Raw genomic sequence first — 19375 nt, forward strand, 5'->3', positions numbered from 1 at the left:
AGAGCATCGATTGATTGGCTCATGTTACTTCTGAGTGTTTGCTGTTTATAGGGTGCTGCTTTTGCTACACTTGTTATAGTAATAGTAGTCGTGCAGTTTTTTTTGGCTTTTAGGCACATACATTGGATATTTGACTGTCTTTCCCATCCTGGAAAATCTTAGTCAAACCAGGGTTGTTCCTCCTCGTGTGTAGAGGCAGAAACATTATTTGGCAGTGCCAGGTGACAGTAGAGGGAGGGCTATGGTCTGATGACTAATGGTCAGGACATGTTTCCATAGCTTTCTGAGAGTGTTTCTCATTTGTAAAACGAGGCTCATGGACCTGTGAAACCTGCACAGTTACAACAAAGGGAAACCCACAAGAAGAGCAACTGCTAACTGAGAGGAAAACTCCGGTGATGATCGGGAGTTGTCATGAATGATAATAAAAATAATGATATTAATGTAAGTGTCGATATAAAGCAGAGTGTAAGTATACTTATGGAGCTTTTGTAGCTTCAAACTAAGCCAGATTAACATATAAATCCAAAACAAAAACTATAAAAACACTAACATGCAAATTATCAACATTAGTTTAATGTGATTGATGATTTGTTGCTGAAGCTAAGTCACTGTTATTGAATCAAGCAAAGGTTTTCCAGCTTAGCTGCTTTGTTTAATGATGAGACAAAAATGGTGTCAGCAGTTACCAGTAGCGATGGTATACAGTGTGTCAGAAGTGTCAGAGTGTTAGGTTAGTTCTAATAGGTTTCTTGGGTGAAATAGAGCCTTGCAGCCTTAAATATATCTTTATATATTTAGTCATAAAAGAGGCACTCACCAATAGCTTTAAAAAATGAAACTATATAAATCCCATTGTAATGTCCTTTTTCTCTCCTTAGTTTATATCATCTCCCTGTAATTTCCTTATAGGGCTTAAAAAAAATTAAACCTTTTTTTTTTAAATCAGGTTTTTATTTTACTATTTTTCTGTCCTTTTAAAAGTAGATCTGTGAATGGAATTAATTTTTTCTTTGTTTTCCATCATTGAGTATCATGGTACATGTTATTTTCCGGGAAGGAAGTGGGCTTGTGATTAAATGTATCAAATGAGGGCATTATTCATGACAAGGGATTTGAGCTATGCTTCAGATAGGTGAGGTTCAAGTCATATCTTCTAAGTTAAAGAATAGCTAAGTGACAGTTCAGAATGCCACCACTTCCTCTAACGAGTTATGAATTAGAAAATTTAGAAAGACTTAGAGGTATGATATATTGGTTAATTGTGAAATGCATAATCATGTACCTATTTGATTAAATTAATTTTATTTGAGACATTGTCAAATGTAGTCTAAACTGGCTATGAATTCACTATTATAGCAAAGATTGGCCATGAATTCCTGATCTTCCTGCCTTAATCTTCTAATTGCTGGCAGTACAAGCATGTATTACCACTCCTATCTCTGGATAATTTTATTGTGAACTGTTTCCCTAGAATATGGGGAGTTTTGACTTTTAATTGCTTCATTTTCCCAAGGTGGGCTGTTTATTTGTATCATAAAGTAAAACCTTTTAATGTTCCACTTTTAAATGAAAGGTTTTTACATTGGTGACATTAATTATGGACATTAGAATTAAACTGTTTTTGTTTATTGAAACTTTGGATAGAATTCAATTCATAATGACAATTACAATTCATTTTTAATGAATAATTTGACAGCCCGAGAAATGAACATAAAAAATGGAGTACATATAATCTGCATCCAGAAATCCAATGTGACAGGTTCATTTCTTTATAAAGGGTGAAGGTCTCCAATTAAAATCATGTTCTAACTTCAGCCAGCTTCCTGTCAAAGGGTGTTTTGCTCTTATTGATATGTTACCTTCAACAAGTTTTCAGTTTCTTTATGCATATGCTCCTAAGCCTGAGGGTCACTTTTTCTGTGGGGCCTGGTATAGACTTGTAGAATCTTGAATTCTTGCTTAATTGAGAAGCCGAGTTACTCTTGTAACTTTTTACTAATTGGTTCCTTAATTCATTTACGATTAATTTAAGTTTAAATGTGATTTAGATATCCTAAATGTCCTTTTATGTAAAGTTCTGGTGGTGTTAGGCAAAGGCATGTAAAAACCAGATGTTTTCATGACTATCCAGGTTGATGACTTTAGAGCCCCAGCCCTAACCACTGTGCTAGTTTAGGCTTAGGTAGAATTCTTAATCTGTGTCTGAGTTTCGAGTTTCCTTTCGGCAAGATGGAGGTGATCAGGATCTGTGGTTTGTTGTGAAGATTAGTTGGGTTATTGTTTACTATGGCAGGTTAGGCACAATGCTTACCAGTTCATACGTGCGTGACACCTTTCCACTAGTTCTACTCTTTTTAGGACACTTTAGAGTATTGGAGAGCTCATCACTATGAATTACAGCATGGATGCAGAGTTGACCATGTTGAAGGGGATCTGGCAGGAGCTCTGCTATTGAACATTTTGACCTTTTTTTTTTTGCTTACTTTCCCCCTTCTTCTCATACTTCTTTCATGTCAGACACTGGGTTTGTGTTCATGCACTCTGCCCTTCGTTGGAGTGGGACACACATCATGAAGTCTGGGCCCTAGACCTCTTCATTTCCTTTCCTCTTAATCTCAACGTCTAGCCCCTGACCTTGCCTCTCTTTCTTTCTTTGCCCCTTTCCCTTGTCAATATTTATTTCTTACTAAACCCCCCCACTCCAGAGACAGAGGTAACCCTGGGACTTTCTTTGATCCAGCATGCCTTCAAATTCCTTACTTCCATCTTCACACATCATGAAATATAAATAGATAAAATGACCTTTGGGCCCCTTGCCTCAGATCTCCACACTTGGAAGAACTTAGCAGTCACCACAGTGTGAAACCCTGCTGCATCCTGGTGGAAACCTTCGATGCTATTTGACCCCATGCCCCTATTATATGGGTTTGAACACTGTAGGCACATGATTATTAGTACAGCGGCCACCTTACTCTGACCCTGACACTGTCTTAATCACTGACTCCCACACACTACTTTGAAGCAGGACTCTCACATTGATCTGAAGAGGCTTGGGAACCTTCCTGAGGTGTCCCGTTAGGGAACAAGGCTTGATAGATACGAACATTGATTGTGTAATCGAGCCCTCATTTTTAAGTAGCTCTCTAATGACACCTTTCAATTTTTTTTGTGATTATGCTAAACATTATTATTACTTTTTTATTATTTCATCAGTGGACCTTATTTCTGGTTGTATAAATACATTTATTTTGTAAGGTTTTTTTTTTTTTTTTGCCTGAGGCAGGATCTTATGAGCTCAGGTATTGCACACTGGTCTCAAACTTTCAATGTAGCTGGGCTGTGGGAGTTCTAAACACCTTCAGGAGAAGTTCTGTGTTTCCTAGTTCTTCATTTTCTAGGCCTGAGAAGTGGTTTGGTAGCTTCATGGCCCTGGATCTGCATATTTCCTGCTTGATTAGTAGATCTAAAAAGCACATGAAACACACCCCAGCATTGTTAACATTGGAAGCGGATGAAGACCTTCCATCACGCTTTCCCCAGCCTTACTCAGTTACGCACTTTGCAAGTGTGCAATCTCTTTGATTTGGTTTAAGTGATTCAACAATTAAGAGGATAGAAATAAAAGTATTAGTCAAATAAGGCAAGGACATTTAGTGATAGTTTAGTAAATTTCAAATTATAAAAATTTTGAAAATTAATTTCCTTTAATTAGCTGTTGAGGTGATTTTTAAGAAATATTATGTTGGAATGTGGTTATTTTGTGGCTCTTGCTTTATCCTGCATCAGAAAGAATACTGTTATATGGGGTCTTACTCTGTACTGAAGCTTACCTAACACACAGTGTTGTGTGACATTATTCCCGGGGAGACGTCAACAAACATCTACTCAACCCAGAGAAGGAACCATTGAACCCAAAGAGTTGTGATCCACAGCTTGAGAACCACTGCCTTAGAACGTTCTTTTAAATACACTGTCTTAATGAGTTCTTTTTCAGGATGGAACGTTTTGCTCTTAGAAGAAATTGCCACAGAAAACTTATGTGCATATATGTGAGAAACAAAGAAACCTCAGACAGCCATTTTATTTTTTGTTACATACCTCAGAGAGCAACTTCATCAAACAAAGGGAGAAACTCCCTCACAAGAATGTGTGCTCTTGTCCGTGCCCGTCAATTTACAGGAATTATACCTTTCCCTGCAGGTCTTATCCTTGGTGCTCAGTGTTGTTACTACTTAATAACCGTCCATTTAGAATTGTGCTCATCCTAAGTCATTTGATTTCACTTTTCTTTGCTCTTTAACTCAAACGGCCTCATCTTTACTGTCTGTCAAGGTGTGACTGTGGCGGTTTGTCACAGCTGCGAGCGAGACAGCGAGAAAGGGCATGGGTGCAGACCTGATTTATAGTTGACCCTGATTCCGTTCTTAGACTGGCCTCTTGCCAGCTCTGCCAAGTCACTTCTGTGCCACTCAATTTACTGATCTCTGCGATGGGGATAATAACTGGCTTGCAGTAATTGCAGCAAGTCCACAGAGAGCAGTGGTCATAATGATGAAAATGTAAGCTGTGTCATATGGGAACCTGAGGACCATGTAGCAAGCCTGGCTTCTTGGTCTAGGGCCATTTGGCTTAAAGGAACATGTCACTGTGTGGTGTCTCTTTTAAGCTCAGGAAGGGGAATTGTAAGGTCACAGTGTATAGCTCCAGGAATCAAACGAAGGACTGCCGGCCCTCATGGTGGACTCTAGCCCAGAATGGAAAGTCAGTACCTTCTCCCCTTTCTCCCCTTTCTCCCCTTTCTTCCTCTTCAACCATGTCGTCTAACTTTGTTCTTTACCCGGCGTCTGCTTCACCATTGTTCCCCTGAATAATGTGGCTCACTGCTTTGAACTCCCATAGCCAAGGCTGAGACCTCTCAGTTCCAGGTACATGTACACACCCACAGGCAGTGAAAGAGGAGACTGATTTCCATGATTCTCAGAGGTTTCCGGAGGAGAGGGGAGTTTGATTGACACCACTTGGGTTTCTATTCTGTCCTGTGTTTCCCTGTGGCCAGTGTGAAGGCTGCTGGGCTCACCTTCATGACAAGCATTGTAGGGGAGGTATGGTGTTAAACACCATATGCAGAGGTATATATCCTTAGATTCCTTCATGACCATTTAGGTATTAGAAGACTCAATCTCAAATAGTTTATCTAACTTGATGATCTCTAACTGTAGCTTTTCTAGTTATGAATAGTAATGTAAATATCTATATTATCCAATGGTCTTAGGTGACTCCTGTGAAAGGGTCATTTGAGCCCCAAAGGGGTCATGACACACACGCTGACAACTGCTGCCTTAGAGGGCCACAAGCTGGCGTGCATTTAGCAGTAAGGACTGAATGAAAACAGAGTAGAGGAATGATTCCAGGGCCCCAGATGAGTAAGACAGTGGTAAGAGTTTGCTTTGAGGACATTTGTGAAGTTAGGTGATCTGTGTGAGGATCTTAGGGAAGGGAGGGAGAAGATGGATTGAAGTGCTGCTGCATCCTCTGCATGACTGTCCCTGACGGGCATTGTCTCCCTAGGGCCAGGTAAGAATGGAGGTTCAGGCAGTTAGGTGCCCACAGTCACAAACCTGGCAGGTGTCAGAGCAGGATGCCAGTACTTCTGTGCAGAAAGTACTCTGTCACAGTTCATGGAAAGTTGTTATTTGTGTAGGGGCATGGTTCATAAGAGGCAGCCCTCCTGAAGCAGGAGTGTTTGAGGGGTCAGTAGGAAGGCCTGTAGAGTGACAGAAGCAGCCTGAAGAGAGGGTTGGCCCTGGTACTATCTCAGAGCAGTGGTAGATCATTTTACCAGAGATGTTAGGATGAGAGTCTGTGTTCTGGCAACCCTAATCAGTTAGGTCCTGGTTACTCAGCCTCAATAGACCAATTGAAGACACAATTTATACTCCAAGCAGAAAAAGATTGATTTGATGTGGCTACATTGGGAAGAAGAGACAAGAGGTTCCATGACTGCCTCTTTCCAAGTCCATTGTTGTGGTCCAGATATGAGGCTTAGGTTCAAATTAGGCAGAAGATACGGACACATCAGCTGTCATTGGCAAAGTGTGGTTCTGCCCATCATTGCCTTTGTTTCAGTCTCTACAGCTTGGTGATCTGACTATCAGAACTGTGAAATCTCAGACTTCCCCCACCTGGCATCATCAGCATGAGATTCCTGGGGAACTTCCAACTTATTTCAATTTTATTTCAATAGTCTGATAGCTAGAAGGAACATAAATATCTCTCTAGGGTATCTTCCTTCCAGAAAAGTTACAAGATTATGTATAGAATTCTTGAGGAGAGGGTGAACTGTTGATGCTTCAGTAATTTTGGGATTGGTGCAGAAAGAAATGTGCTAGACCTTGAGCAGAGAGGGAGGGAGGGAGGAAGAGAAAGAGAATACTTCTTAGAAATATCACTCATGGTCCAAGGGCTCTTAGGAGTTATGTTTAAGTAGTTGTTAAATGTTTTCCCCTTACCCTCGTTTCTTTAAACAAGCTTGACTGTTCCTTATGCCCTTTGGACTAATCCTACATTAAAAAAACAGTTTTGTTTACAGAATTAGCTTCGTTTGTCCCAAAATTGCTTTTATTGGCTTTTAGTGTTTGGGGAGTATTTCTAATGTCTTTAGTAAATGACTCTGGAAGCATAACCAAACAAGCAGTAAATGTCTCTGGCCAAACAATCTGCTTCAAAGGCCCCGAAGTAACAGCCTCCCACCATGTAACTTATATAATGGACTGATTTTATTTGACTGTTATGTATTATTTAAGTTGATTATGTAAAGTGTTTTTTTTTTTTTTCCACATGTACAGTATTTGTGACTGGCTTGAAGAATACAAGCTCTTGTTCTTAAGCTGGTCTAGGACTGAGCTTCTGCTGCCTTCACTGTGCGCTTTGGTCTGTACACTGGCTTGCTTGCTACCTGATTCCTGTCATATTATATTTTTGGTTATAAGCCTAGCCTTTAACAGCAGGGCCATCTCTCTAGCCCTCTCCCTTTATTTATTTATGTATTTATTTATTTATTTATTTTCGGAATTTTGAGACAGGGTTTTTCTGTGTTGCCCTGTCTGTCCTGGAACTCGTTCTGTAGACCAGGCTGGCCTGCCTTTGCCTTCTGGAATTAAAGGTCAGATTAAAGGCATACACTACTACCACCCAGCTGCCATATCTCCTCCCTCCTTCCTTCCCTTCTATCCTCCCTTCCTCTCTCTGTGCACACCAGAAGAGGGCACCAGATCTCTTATATCTGGTTGTGAGCCACCATATGGTTGCTGGGAATTGAACTCTGGACCTCTGGAAGAGCAGCCAGTGCTGTTAACCTTTGAGCCATTCTCCAGCTTGCCATATTTCTTTTTAATGGCTCTGTTCTGTCTATTTCTTCTACCTGAAAAACTTGTTTCCATATGTACATAGCCAACTCTTTAACCTACATTTTCCTTATGTGTAATTCATGGCAATACATTTGACTTTAGTCTTACATGATTACTATGATATTTGCATGTTAATTAGCACATATTTAATTAAGAGTAAACAATTTGCAGGAAGGACCTATCCCCTTTTTTTCTTCGTGTTTCTTTTGTTGTCATTGCCCACTGATTAGAGGGCTTACCCCTTATTCTACATTTTGTTTATTTTTTATTTGTATCATTTTGGTTATAAGGTGGAGGGAGTAGGTGCTCATATTTAATGTAATGTCATGCACATGTTGGCATGTACATATTGTATGATAGAAATAGTCAGTATTATGAGACAAAGTCTCAAAGAATCTCATATACTTTTTGTATTTTGGAATCGTGTTCTCATTTACATTATTGCATTAACAGGTAGAGTGAACATGTTGGTGTTTACCTTAACTTTCCCAAGATGGCATGATGTCATTTACACTTACAATAAGGAAAGATGATAGATTTCTTATATATACACCATTAATAAGTGTCATAAAATAGAAAAATAAGCTAAGTCAATATATTATTGTTGCCACAGAAATTGAATTTGTGTCAAAAGGATTTGTGCTTGTGATGTAGTGATTCGTATATTTTTCTTGGAATTAAGTCTCTAGCAGGTGACAACATCAATAATTCACAGAACCAAGGAGCTTTCGGTGATTGGTTAATTTATATATGTGAATTAAAAAAAAATGAATAATGTGTTTAATATACTCTGACACACTGGAAATATGCATTAAAAACTCAACCTATTAAAAATCTGTGGTTCTATCATTTATTAGACATATTTTAGAGCTCCATTTATTCTTTTACTAATGCATATACATTTTTATTTCAAAAGGAAATACTCTATATTTTCGATTTAGTGTGAAAACTATTATCTATAGTAACTTAGAGCTTTTCTTATTGTAAAAATGTGTTTTGCAAGCAGCTGGACTAATATGTAAGATTATGAAAGCCATGCTCCAATCCCACATCCTAGATATATAAAATCAGCATCAATAAAGCTGCACATAGTTTTAAATACACCCCTTCCCCCCAGTGTACCATATTGCAACCATTTGCTGAGTTGTAGCCATACAGGAATGCTATGGAAGCAGAACATTAAGATCATATCTAATACCCCACAACTCCTATCTAACCTCATCTGGCCACTGTCTTCTACTTAGTTACATGAACTATGCTTGTTACCCACAAGTTAGTCAGTCAACAAGATTACAGTAGGGCGGGCACCCCCACCCACCTCAGCCTGTCAATCATGTAATGTAACTTAATCGGTGACAAGACTAGGCTGAGGAAAATAATCTTGATTCTTGAGGCCTTGTAAATAGGTGATAAGATGTGTTTCACTTAACCGCAGGTGAGAAGGTGCTCACCCACCTGACATCTTACTCATTTACATAAACTGCCCCTGAATCAGCTTTCCTACAAAATGGACTCCATAGATGGTAGTCTCTGCCATCTTACAGTTTTAGCTAGTTTATGAAGTTCTTTCCCTTCCTTCTCTACTGTTTGGTTTTTGTGCACCAGCATTATGATTCATTTTTTTTTCTCTTGCTTTGGGAAATATGTGGATTACAGTTTTAGCTGTGAGAGTACTGTTGTAGTGATGCATACTTATGTCTAAATCTTTGCTCTCATGTGTTGCTTCTCAGTAGAATTCGAAGGTTATAGAGAATGTGCATGGGGTATGGTTTACTCAGCTGTTCACTCAGTCAGTCTAATCATATATTCTTCAGGTGATGCTGGAATGTTAGCAAGATCCTTCTCAGGTTTATGTGAAACAATACACACGGTGCTGTGTTGGCCTCAGGAATATTCACTCTAAATTCCTGATTTGGACCAGAGCCTAGGAGGCTGCAGCATTACTATAGGAACTGCACGTCTGGGGTTAGCTTCAATGTAGTTTGGATGCTCTGGAACCAGCTAATTTTCCCGTAGAACACAAGCTTTGCTTTTCATCCTTTCCCAGCTCGAAGTCCTCTTGGAATCTCTTAACCTAGAACAGAACCTGTTTGTGAGTGGTTCAGACAACTAACTAGCCTTTACCTGGATGTACTATGGAAGTGATTTAAAGAAAACTCTTAAAACAAGTCTTAAAACTGTGTTAATAGAATTAGTAACAATTTTTGTTTAGTTTTACCTGAACTATGAATGAGTTCTTTGAGGGAAGAAGAATGGAGGTATATTTGAATTTAAAAACAAACAAACAAAAAAAACCCAAAAAACAACTTGTTAGGTGCCTAGACACAGTGATGCATAACATTTGGAACAAAGTCTAAACAAAAGCTGTTCCTTTTCCTGGTTTTTCTGCAGGCGTGGGCCTTCCTAGCAGAGATGCCACAGCCTGTGCTCATATTTGAAACCTCTGCTGCAGCCTCAGAAAAAGGCATCTTTTCTAGCCACTTCTGGAGCCTCATGGATACTGCCTTCTGAAAACTGATCTTTCCTCTTTCCACAGAATACAGATATGGAAACAGAGACATTGGTCCTTTATGGGACAGAAGAGAAGCCTGCTTAGTGGATAGGGTGATTGTCTTTCTGAGCCAGTCAGGATTATAGTGTGAATGAATGATTACAAGAGACTGCAGAGAAATTCCTAACATCTCCTCTCTGACTTTTGCCATGCAGACTATAAAAACATGCTCTACAGCCACACAAAGAACTAGTCAACTTGAAAGTTTTTCTTCATGTTATCAAAGAGCCAGCCTTACTCTTGTCCTAAGGGTAGGGAAGCGTCAGTGTTATTTTTGGACCTTTTTGAGATGTTAAATCCAGAAACCTTGCAGAATGATATTTTCACATCTTTGTTGTGGTTCTGTAATTGCCTAGGAGTTGACCCTGTAGGTGTGTTTGATGACATGGTTAGAAGTCATATTTCATTTTTGTATTCTTTATAATTGGTGTTGACATTAAGATAAACACAGGCATGTGGATTAGAAATGTTATTAGGATAAAGTCCACATGCCTGTTCTTGGTGTAAAGGATTAGTCTGGACTCCAAATCAAATGTGAACAACACTAACATGTCCTCTCCAACCACAGAATATGATTAGAAGATTGATACTTAGAGTTCTCCCTTCAGGCAGTAGTAGTTGCAGTAACTAACTTCACTTGGGTTAGTAGGCTACCAGTTTCATATTTGTGAGTCAAATACTGTTATGTGTGTTTTCACTCTTTAAGCTGTCTCTGGAAGGCTAGGATTGTAGGTACGTGTCTCCATGCCATTCTCATGTCATGATTTGGTGTAATCTTCAATGTTTAGGCATTAAATGTATTCTTATTTTTAAGATTCACTTCCCCTTTTAAACTAGGTGTATAAATGTGTGTGTGGACCTGTGCAACATGAGAGTGCAGGTGCCCACAGAATCCAAAAGAGGGCGTTAGATTCCCTGGACTGGAGTTTAGAGGTGATTGTGAACAGTCTGATTGGATGCTTAGAGAGCAGGATACACGCTTGCTTAACTGTTGGACCCTCTCTCCAACTTTTAGTAAATGTGTTCTTATGAGATTAAATGTGTAAGCATTTGAAAGAGTGAGAGTAGTTCATATTACATGCCAGACGTTGTTGAATTCTCTTGGAGACTGACTGGCCCCTGTCCTGTATTGATGTCAGAGCCTGTCCTAACTATTCTGGTCCCTCGCTTCTCACTTCTTTGAAATTCTTTTGTTCTTCCTTTCCATATCTCTCTTGTGCCTTTTTGTTTTCCAAGTCTTCTGAAAAATTCAAAGAGGCAGGCTCAGGCAACACTGGATGGTCAGTGCTGGAGCAGAATGTCTCTTGTGGGTCTGGGTGAGCTTCCCCATCACCAGAGTACACACTGGGCACATGAGTTCCTAAGTGCTACCTAGACCTACTGACATAGGCCCTTGGGAGACTGTGGCTGTGTAATCAATCTACCTTCTCAGTGGCATGGTGTGATTCCTGTGCACACAGACAAGCTGCAAACCAACTGATCTGGAAGTCTACTTGACGAAAAGGGTACCTGAGTCCAGCTTCTTAGGAGGCATTCTTATAGCTGTGTCCTGAAAGCTAAAGGGTTAAATTGTACTGTACAGATATTATCATATGTTGTTATAAAAACAGCAAATTGACCTAGTCCGGCTAGTTTCATACTTGGTAACTGTCATGTTCTTAAGGACAGCAAGGGCAGATTATTTGTTTTTGGTGGCTGTATGTCCTAACAATAAAGACTGCTAAAGTTTGGACTATAGCTTGCAATCTTTTTCCTTTGCACTTGCCTCTGGGGTATGCATGGTGGTGCCTTGTGTGTTACATAACTTATCTGTCTTTGTCAGTTTTTTTTTGTAAATGTTGATAGGGGAGGAACTGTGTCTTCGGTCCTCTTGATATTCACAACATTTAATGGAATGCTCTAAAAGTTCTAAATCTATCTTTTGACAGCATGCACTATCTTCAATAAAAGTTTTGATGCATTACTTAAATGGGAGTATAGAGACCTATGTTCTGTGGTTCTACTTTTTTCTCTCTCTCTTGGATCCTATGTTCTTTTGAAAAAAATCCTATAAAAGCTCCTTTTTTCTCTTTAATTCCACAGTGACCCTCTTGACCATTTGTCCTGAGAACTGACATTAGTAGAAAGCATTGTTACCTATCTGTAAGTGGTGCCCCTTACTTTTTACCAAGTTGAACATAGGACCACAGCAAAAAAGGGTGAGGTTTTGGCTTAGGAAGAGTCTTAATGGCCTTCAGCTACTGCTTAGCCAATTACCAGTGATTTTGTATACAGAGTTATGTGTATTTTAGTATCAGTAAGGTTATTCTGGTCCACTGCCATAAAGCATTAAGAACACATTAAATCATACATCAAGCATTAAGAACATACCAAGTTATAACATCTGAAAGTCCCAAAAGTCATATAAATGTCTAAAACAGTTACTCTAAGCTTTTTATTTGCTTTTTTTTGGGGGGGGGGTGTGAGTAAATATAACTGTAATAATTACTTTAGTTTTTTATTTTTTTTTTTAACAGTGTTCCTACTTGCTTTCTTTTAATAATCCTTAACTTTTCCTTCTTAGAGTGGATCTAGCCAATTCTTCTTATGACCTGATTGATACATGTGGTTCTTCCCCTTGGAAGACGTTAAAAGCCTAGGAAGTGTGAGGGCTTCATTTAAAGGTGTCTTGGTTAGCCAGCATCCCCAGTGTCTCCTTTAACAATTAAGGGCATTCACCTTTCATTTTGTGTATACAAATGTAAAGCCAGAACCCCACAGAGTTCTCAGAGGATTCTGTGCTAGTCATTCTGTTTTGCTCTCAGCAATTTCAAGTCAGTAGATAGTCTTCATTTTATAAGTGTATGTGCCAGATCCACAGGCCTCTAGACAGTGCAAGCTTCATAATGGTAAAAGTTGGATGGAATATTAAATTGAGGACTTGGGAAATATTTCAGTGGTTAAAATGCTGCTTGTGCAAGTTTGAGAGCAGGACTTTGGATCCAGAGAAGACATGTAAGCTAGTTATCTCACCATGAGATACTGTGAATCTGTAATTCCCAGTGCTTTTACCTTGATGTGTGGCGCTGGTGTTGGGGCAGAGACAGGAGATTTTCCTGAAGCTCTTGGGTAGGTTGGCTAGCTGTATATAGTGGAGCAAAAGAGACCCTGTTCAAGTGAGGTGGAAGGGGGGACCCACACCTGAGGCTGTCCTGTGACCACCAAATCCCTGTTGCGGCATGCATGTGTCCTACGTATAACTCCCCCCCCCCCCACTCCCTCAGGCATGTCACAGAGAGTTGTTACATGTTACAGTTTTTGTACTTGCTGAGTGGTACTTACATGTTTCTCCTCTAGGTTTTAAACAGATTGTTTTGGGGCACTACAGGTTTTAGGGGAGATTACCAGTACTTAGATCTACTGAGTTTCAGTGCTCACAAGTATGTAGGCAAATAATTACGTTTGAGAGTCACATTGTCACATTTTGCAATGATGGTTATTTATTTATTTATTTTTATTTGTATTTTATTTACTTTATTGCTTCCCCCCCCCGCCTCCCCAAGACAAGGTTTCTCTATGTGGTCCTGGCTGTCCTGGAACCTGCTCTGTAGACCAGAGTAGCCTTGAACTCAGAGATCTACCTGCCTCCACCTCCTGCATGCTAGAATTAAAGGTGTGCACCACCACCCTCTGGCTAACTTTATTGTTTTGATACAGATGTGTAAGGTCAGTTTTCCTGCTGTCCCCTGGTCATTCAGTATCTCCATGCTTGTCATTGCTTCCTGCCTTTGCCATAATTCAGAATCTTCCTGGCTAGTCCTGCTCGTATGACAATCAACAGGGCATCGTTTTTCCAAAGAGTAGGAATAATAAACCTGACCTTAGCTGCTTGCTTTCTTTCCTCAAACATTCTTTTGAGGTTTCTTTTTCTGTGTTTCCTACCCGTTTTGTGGTTCTGTTTTGATTCATCACATTTTCCTGTGTGTAAAATAGTGTATATAAGAATGTGCTGTATCCGGGTTTATACATACTTACGTCATCTAGGAAGAAGATCAAACTTTGAACTAGGAAGAAGATCAAACTTTGAGCAAGTATTTAAATCACATTGGAAGCCAGTACAGTGAGGTAGCTTAAGAAAACAAACCAAACCCAGAACTATGAAAAAGATACCTGATTTTTGCATGAGTGGCTGCCCCCTTAAATAAAAGTTGTGAGTACAACTCATTTATTTATTTAGGCTTCTTTTGGCAGTGTAGTCCAGTCTGGCTTGATCTTATATATGGTCCTCTTGCCTGTGTTGTGCCGGACTTATTATACTTGTTTGTTTGTTTTTCGAGACAGGGATTCTTTGTGTGGCTTTGGAGCCTATCCTGGCACTCACTCTGTAACCCAGGCTGGCCTCGAACTCACAAAGATCCACCTGCCTCTGCCTCCCGAGTGCTGGGATAAAGGCATGCGCCACCACCGCCCTGCTCAACTTATTATACTTGTGCACTAGCACATTCAACATATAATTCTAATTTAAAAGGCTGTGACTTTGAAGACATTTACACGTGTTTTTCTCAGATGTTTGCATCTTCTTGATTTTTATTTTCACATAACCTTCAGTTCTTATTTTATGTCTTCTACTTTGATTTTTTTTTAAAATACAAAACCCTGAACTCATGTATCCTGTAGCCCAGGATGGCCTCACATTTGTTATGTACCCTAGACTGGCTACGAGCTCCCGGCCTTTTAGCCTCTGTCTCCCAGTGACTGTTGTGGAATATTTGTTTATACTGTAAAGGTGTGTATTTGTCTAAGGTGCCTTTTGATTGGCTTAATGAATAAGTAAATGGCCAGGCAGGAGAGAATAGGCAGGACTTCTAGGCAGAGATAGAGAAACTGGGAGGAGGAGTCTAGGTTGGGGGATTTCACCAGCAGACTCACAGCAAGTCATATGTGCCATACTAAAATGGGGATAACCAGGCTACATGGCAGAATATAGACTAAAGAGTATGGGTTAAGTTGTAAGACCTAGTTGGGAAGAAGCCTAAGCCAACACCAAGCTTTCATAATTAAAAATAAGTCTCTGGATTATTATTTGCAGAGTGGCAGTCCGAAGATAATACAATCAGAAAGCTTGCTACAGTTGACCTGCTACAGGTTTTTGGTCATAACTTTTTATTTCACTCGGCATTGTATGTTTTCATTGTTTGCTTTAAAATAAAATCCATTACTTTTATGGTATTTTCCTGAAACTGCTGTTGTTCTTTGGTAGTATTTCTATTGGATAAGTAGGTGGCATATTACTCCAAATAGGATTTGAGCTTTATCCTTTATTTCCCTTGGCATTGCTTTTTAAGAATCAGACCATATAGCTTGTTACTTTTAGAACTTGATACGTCCTTGTGTCACAGGAGCTTGGAATGACCCCTTTTAGGAGTCAGATGAGTTGTAGTTGGGGAGGTACCCCCCATTGTAGAACAGCAAGTCAAAGTATTTAACCGAAGTCAATGTGCATAACCTGCTCTATTGGAAGGTACACATATAGCAAGTAGGGATTGTACCTGCTTTGAAAACTGTTTAGTTTTGGTTTTGGTATTTAATCTCTTCCATGACACTGGCTGTAAACTTGACAGGCTTAAATCATATTTTATACCCAAGATTTTAAACAGCAGTACATAGTTCAGCATTATTACTTATTCTTAGGTCAAAATAGGCAGTTTTAGTTCAGCAGGCATTTGAGTCTGGAACTTAGTGGAGTGTCCCATTCATGGTCATTAACATGGCCCCTTCTCTTGGTATGTATAGGTTCTTTCAGTTACATTTTTTCCTTTTCATTAGGGCAGAGACTATGGAATACTATTTGAATACTATTTACCCTGAAAAACTTATTTACTTTCTTTCTTTCTTTCTTTCTTTCTTTCTTTCTTTCTTTCTTTCTTTCTTTCTTTCTTTCTTTCTTTTTTTTTTTTTTTTTGAGACAGGGTTTTTAGTGTAGCTTTGGAGTCTGTCCTAGAACTTGATCTGTAGACTAGTCTGGCCTTGAACTCACATAGTTCCACCTGCCTCTGCTTCCCAAGTACTGGGATTAAAGGTGTGTGCCACCACCACTGGTTACACTGACAGATTTTTAGTTGAGATCATCATTATGGTAAAGTAATGATTGTGAAGCTGTTTTAGTAGGTCAAAGTGAGTGCTAATGTTATTCTGTTCAATAGATGTTGAACTTAAGTATGTACCACGTATGTGTTTGTTAGCACATGTTCTTTTATAGCATAAATGAATAGATCTGGTTTTTTGTTTAGAAATGTTTGACCCTTTCTGTCTTTGAAAGCTCAAATGCTCCAATGAATAAGGAAGGAGAATTGGAAATTGAATACATCTACCTGAATACAAATTGCTACCCTGCCCTTGATTACTAATACAGATATTTTTCTTTCTAAATACTTGTTTCTTTTGAACTATGCTTTGTGGGAAACTAATTTATTCATTTTCTAAAGTGGCCTTGTTTGTCTAGTAAGGAAATCAGCAAAAGAGGTCTCAAACAAGCTAGCAGTGAAATTGAAAAGTGTCTACCATCACCACTGGTGATAAATCAAAGTGATGTTAAAGATGCAGATAATCATTCCAGTGCATTCTTCAATGTTACTAGAATTATTTAAGTTCATTAAGCCAGCAAAGTGCTTCATTATCTGTTATGCTGCATACTAATGGTGAATTTAAAGTTTCAGTGTTTTATAATGCAAAAATTTTATAAGAGTTATATTTAAATCTTTGTATCATTATGCTGTATGTCTGGATATTGAATGGCAATAATTATTAGTTGGGAGAATATGTTTATTGTACCCCAGTTAGGTTTCTAGAAAGTTTGTGAGGTTCATAAAACCAAGGAATTTTAGTAAATAATTTAAAACTACTGCATACAAGATAACTTTTGTACATCTTCTTGAGAATTAGAGTAAGACAATATATAATATACTTTTATTGCACTGTCAGTAATTTAATTGCTTTCAAGATAGCATTGTAGATTGTACTCATTAACTAAAAAAAAAAAGCTATTGTAGATTACTGATTGTTTTTTTTCCCTTACTTTTGCAGCATTTAAATATTAGGACACTGACAGATGATATGGTAAGGCTATCCTCATCTTTTCCTTTGTTCTGTATTTAAACTAACCATGTCCTTGACATGCAATACTAATAACTTTGAAGTTGCCGAAACCAGCAAGTGCTAAGAATATGTTTATGGTGCTAAAATAAGAGCGAGAACTGGAAAAATACATTACATTGTTGCTTGTATACTGTGAAAAGGAATAGCCAATATGTTAATATGAAAATTTTGTTTAATTACAAATTGTTAGTCAACTTTGAATCATTCAAATCAGCTCTCATTCTTTGAGGATGAATTGTATACTTCAAAAAGAGGTAGAAAAAGCAGCCAAAGACAGGAGGCTTGTCAGGAAAATGTAGTTGCTAATTAAAGTAAGTCAGGTTGAAATGCCATGCCTATGTTTTAGATATGCTGCTTAAAAATGAGAATCAGGCATATTTTACTTTACATTCATGTCCGTAATAGGGCTTCTTCTTAGTAACTAATGCCTTACTCAATTAGTTGTTGAGAAATACACTTTTGATACACATACACATAAGTTACATAGTGGTTAACAATAAAGGGATGACAAAAATATCAAGAATCCATGAGCACATCTGAGAGGAAAAACCTCAGTATGCCATCAGCCAGGTTTGGTACTCAGCATTTCTCATACCAAGCTCAGAGCAGAGTGCTTAGGAACAAGAAGCAGCCAAGATGTCCACCTCAGGTGTCCAGAGTGCTCACCTTGGCAACTGCATCAGATACATATGTAAAAATGAAAGAGCTATGGATATTGATATGAATGATTTCAAAAATTGAAGTAGGATGCTCATTTATTTTCCTGAGTAGTATCCAAGAAAAGCATTTTTTTTTTTATTAAAAAGAAATGTATTTATGTGAATTTTCCTCAGTAACATTGTGCATAGTCATGTACCATCAAACACAAACACCGGGCGTATATCCCTAAAACCCAGACTGGCCTGGTCTAATTGTGGGCTTCAGGTTTAGTTTCTACCTGAAGGAACAAAGACACCTGAAATTGTCCCTTGGCCTCCATAATGTGTGTGCACATGTACACAGACAGTTAATTTCACCCTCTTGTAAATATGAGAGTGAAGTTAGATAAACTTGCATGGTATGGTCTCCTACACGCATAGGCTGTGCAGTGTATGCCATTCCTATGCATCCCATCATTGACTGTAGCATCAGGTGGGGCATGGTTGGTCTAGTGCTTAGAAAACGACGGTGATACAGTTTCTTCTCTCCCTGCTATGTAGATGTTAGTTTTATTTTACAGTTGAGGTCATTGAGGCTGAGACAGGCGTTTACTCGCTTGTCCAAGCTATAAATGTACTTTGGTTTTTGGCACTTTGGGTTTTGCATGCATGTCTTCTTCCTCTCCCCACGCCTCCCCCACCCCTTTTTTTTTTGTTTTGCTGAGAACTGAACCTGGGATCTCATACCACTAAGGTAATGAATGGTTTCTTAAAGTCAGTAATAAAAACCAATGGTAATTTTTATGTTTTACATTCAATTTTATGAGTGTGTCCTGTGCTGTAATGTCTTTATTGAGATACAATTTACATAGCATTCATTTCACTCACTAAAAGTTTATAATTAAGTGGTTTTTAGCATATTCATAAAAATTGCCCATCACTCTAGTCTATTTTAGAACATTCCCAGTATCTTGAAAAGGAAGCTTTGTGCTTGCTAATACTTACTCCCTATTTTGCTTCAGCTCACCCAGCTCACAGTAACCTCCAGTCAACTCTATGATCTCTCAATTTTTGATATTTCAAATAATTGGACTAGTCTTTAAAAATTTTTAACTAAAAATGAATGACTTTCATCATTTGGGATATTTTCAAGGTTCATTCATAATGTTTTACGAATCAAACATGTTATTAGAACAAAACCTTTGTAATGTGGGTTACATGGCTCAGTTGTGAATAGCCGGCTGTGTAAACACTAGGACCGAGTAGGGTCCCAGCACCTATGTAAAAAGCTTTGAGTGGAGCCTCAGCAGAGACAGGCGGATACCCTGGAAACTCATTGGCCAGTCAGCTTGTCCAATTGGTGTGCTCATTTCAGAATGGACTCTTCCCCAAAAACTCAGGTGCAGAGCATAGAGGCAGACACCTGGAGTTGATCCCTGTCTGGCCCTTACCTGTGTGCACTTATGGACGCACATTTGCAGGTATGAACCTGTTCTTGCCCAGACACACATAGCAAGCACGTTCTTCACATGAACAAGTACAACATGTGCACATACACACGCTCGCGCACACACGCACACACACCCTACTGTTTTAAGGAAGTTTATGATTTTGTGTTGGACTGACTGAGTTTATACGTATTT

At 38.8% G+C, this 19375-nt stretch overlaps 1 protein-coding gene across 1 annotated transcript in view; it reads left to right on the top strand.

Annotated features, from left to right (window-relative positions):
* Diaph3 (diaphanous related formin 3) overlaps nucleotides 1–19375 on the top strand; it is a 435882-nt gene that overhangs the window by 8693 nt on the left and 407814 nt on the right. Inside the window, exon 2 of the mRNA XM_051195312.1 lies at nucleotides 17023–17055. Within this exon, the coding sequence (XP_051051269.1) occupies nucleotides 17023–17055 (33 nt within the window). The remainder of the gene's footprint in view (nucleotides 1–17022; nucleotides 17056–19375) is intronic.

The sequence above is a fragment of the Phodopus roborovskii genome, unplaced genomic scaffold (genome assembly GCF_943737965.1).
Source record: "Phodopus roborovskii unplaced genomic scaffold, PHOROB, whole genome shotgun sequence".
NCBI lineage: Eukaryota > Metazoa > Chordata > Mammalia > Rodentia > Cricetidae > Phodopus > Phodopus roborovskii.